The sequence below is a fragment of the Histoplasma capsulatum genome, genomic scaffold (genome assembly GCF_000149585.1).
Source record: "Histoplasma capsulatum NAm1 scaffold_54 genomic scaffold, whole genome shotgun sequence".
NCBI lineage: Eukaryota > Fungi > Ascomycota > Eurotiomycetes > Onygenales > Ajellomycetaceae > Histoplasma > Histoplasma mississippiense.
In genome coordinates, this window is record NW_001813933.1 from 3,526 (window position 1) to 6,557 (window position 3,032).

The window sequence follows — 3,032 nt, forward strand, 5'->3', positions numbered from 1 at the left end:
GTCACATAGCCACCAGAAGAGGAGAAGTCACTATGTCCCACATACATTTCACCAGTATCGACATTCTCTTGTTCCGGGAGTGAACATGCGGTACAAATGTGGCATACTTCAGCAGACAACCCATCATTGAAGGGTCATATTACGATGGGGTCAACTGATGGTTTCAAGCACCCAGCGTGGTCAGGTTCATCCAGGACCGCATGAGATGGACGGGAGAAGGGAAGGGGGTGGTGTACTGCCAGACAGTGAATCAGGTCACGATGATGGCAAGCACATTGAGATGCGGGGCATATCACCACCACCAGATCAACAAGGCCGGCATACTGGAGTGTTTCCAGCAAGGTCAACACCAGGTCATCGTGGCGACAAGTGCACTGGGCATGGGAATCGACATCCCCAACATCTGCAGCATCATCCACGTCGGACGGCCGCGATCATTGCTGGATTATGGACAGGAGAGCGGGCGTGCAGGGTGTGATGGACAGACCAGTGAAGCCATCATCATTGAGCCCGAGGGTATCAGTACAGCAATGATATGGTCAAGAAAGGATGCACCATCACTGCTGGACCAGAAGCTGGTTGAGCGGTACATGCAGGCAGGGGGTGAGGGGGGTGATGAACCGATGGCTCGATGTCGACGGGTGGTGCTGGACCGGTACCTGGACGGGGAAGTGGAGGGTTACATGAGACGGCACTGCGGTGATCGACACACAGGGGAGTCCCAGTGTGACGGGTGCGATGCCGAGTGGGAGGCCAGGGAGGCCGTGTTCACCCCCAGCCCAGGTGGCACGCCCACGCCCACACCCAGTCCAGGCTACAGTTCAAGAGCAACAGCCAAGGATGACTCCAGCGAGGATGAAACCAGCCAGGAGTCAGAGATGGAGAGCCAGCAGGGTGAAACCCACATCAGATTCAACGGCACATGCAGTCCCAGAATGGCCAGAAGTGTGAGCAAGAGCACAGACGACAACATAAATGAAAGCATCACCAAGAATGAAGCTTCAACTTCAGGCGGGAGCAGCCCGGGTCAATGGAACAAGCAAGAGTCAAGTGAAATCAGTGAAGACACCAGGGGCATCCCATCAACAACCAGACAGACATTCCACAAGCAGGATGTCCGTCGAGGCCGGTTCATCATCACACACCAGCAGCGAGGGCAGAGGGCATTGATGGATGAGGAGGTTTTAGTGGAAGAGGCGCAGAGGTGGAAGGATCAGTGTTTGATATGTGCAAGTGGCAAGCGGGAGTTTGACCATGAGCTGTACCAGTGTCCCCACGAGGAGAGCCAGGAGGCAAAGAGATGGATGATGACAGTGCGGAGCAAGATCAAATACACACGGTATTCCGGGTGCTTCCGATGCGGGATGCCGCAGTCCATATGCAACAGCTGGAAGACACAGAGGCAGTGTCCGTACAGGGGATTTTTGATCCCGACGGTAGCAATGATGGTGTATGGGTGTCATGCAGGGCAGATGAAGCAGGCGTGGAGACAGCGGCTGAGAGAGTTCAATGTGGATGCAGATGATCAGGAGGCGGTGATTGAATTTTTGGGACATAAGGTTGAGGGGCAGGGCATCGAGCACAATCCAGCTGGTGGAGATGTTTTGTTGGCTGCGAGGGATATATCAGGAGGCAGAGAGGGGGAAGATGGAGTCAGAGGGTACAGAGGTCAAGTGATATCATGGGTGAGGGGCACATCACGGGTGAGAGGCACCACAGGAGGATGAAAGACGTATATATATATAAAGGCAGGTGAAGCAAGAGACAGAGGGTAAAGGGATATAACATCAAGAGAAAGTAGATCAGGTTCAAAGGATCAGTTTCAAACAGTATCATCCCATATGATAATGGGTCAGGGTTAGGGTTACAAAGAGTGAGGGTAGAGGCTGGGGGGGAGGATGAGGTGGTCAGAGTCAGGGTTAGAGTGAGGTGTGTTCAGGGAGGTCAAGGTCAGGGCAACGCATTGGAAGTTGAACGCATTGGACCCGAACCCGTTAGACGCAAAGCGGTTGGATGAACGCATTAACCCGTTGGATGTTTGAAGGCGTTGAACATCAAAGCAGTTGGAAGTCAAAGCGGTTGGACGAACCCATTAACGCATTGGACGTTGAAACGATTGGAAGTCGAAGCGGTTGAACGAACGCGTTAACCCGTTGGACCCAAACCAGTGGGATGAAAGCATTTAAAAGTCAAAGCCGCTGGACATGCCGGTTGAAGGTTATAGGGTTAGGGTTAAACAGAATATGATGGAGAGGATCGTATATACCGGTTGGGGCACGCCCGTTGAATATCGCGTTGGATTAGGGGTTTGCGTCCGGGAAATACGTCACGGAAGCGGAGGCGAAGGCGGAACCGGAAACGGAGAGGATCGTATATACCGGTTGGGGCACAAACGTTGAATATCGCGTTGGATATAGGGGTCAGCGTCACGGGAAATAGGTCACGGAAACGGAAACGGAAGTGGAAACGGAAACGGAAACCCCAGGTTTTCAGGGTTAAGGTTATGATGGAGAGGATCGTATATACCGGTTGGGGCACGCCCGTTGAATATCGCGTTGGATTAGGGGTTTGCGTCAAGGGAAATACGTCACGGAAGCGGAGGCGGAGGCAGAACCGGAAACGGAAACGGAAACCCCAGGGTTTTAGGGTTGGGGTTAAACAGAATATGATGGAGAGGATCGTATATACCGGTGTGGGCACACCCGTTGAATATCGCGTTGGATTAGGGGTTTGCGTCCGGGAAATACGTCATGGAAGCGGAGGCGAAGGCGGAACCGGAAACGGAAACCCCAGGTTTACAACCCCAGCGTTAGGGTTATGGTTAAACAGAATATGATGGAGAGGATCATATATACCGGTTGGGGCACGCCCGTTGAATATCGCGTTGGATATAGGGGTCAGCGTCACGGGAAATACGTCACGGAAACGGAAGCGGAAACGGAAGCAGAAACGGAAACCCCAGGGTTACAACCCCAGGGGTTATTTATGACTTAAACAGAATATGATCGATCGCGTTGGATATAGGGGTTTGC

General features: G+C 52.8%; 1 protein-coding gene across 1 annotated transcript; it reads left to right on the forward strand.

Annotated features, from left to right (window-relative positions):
• Positions 1-260: 260 nt before the first annotated feature.
• Positions 261-1,727, forward strand: HCAG_09180 (predicted protein; the record flags this gene model as incomplete). Its single annotated transcript, XM_001535836.1, has 1 exon — positions 261-1,727. One exon carries the CDS (start codon positions 261-263, stop codon positions 1,725-1,727), a length of 1,467 nt encoding a protein of 488 aa, XP_001535886.1.
• Positions 1,728-3,032: the final 1,305 nt, after the last annotated feature.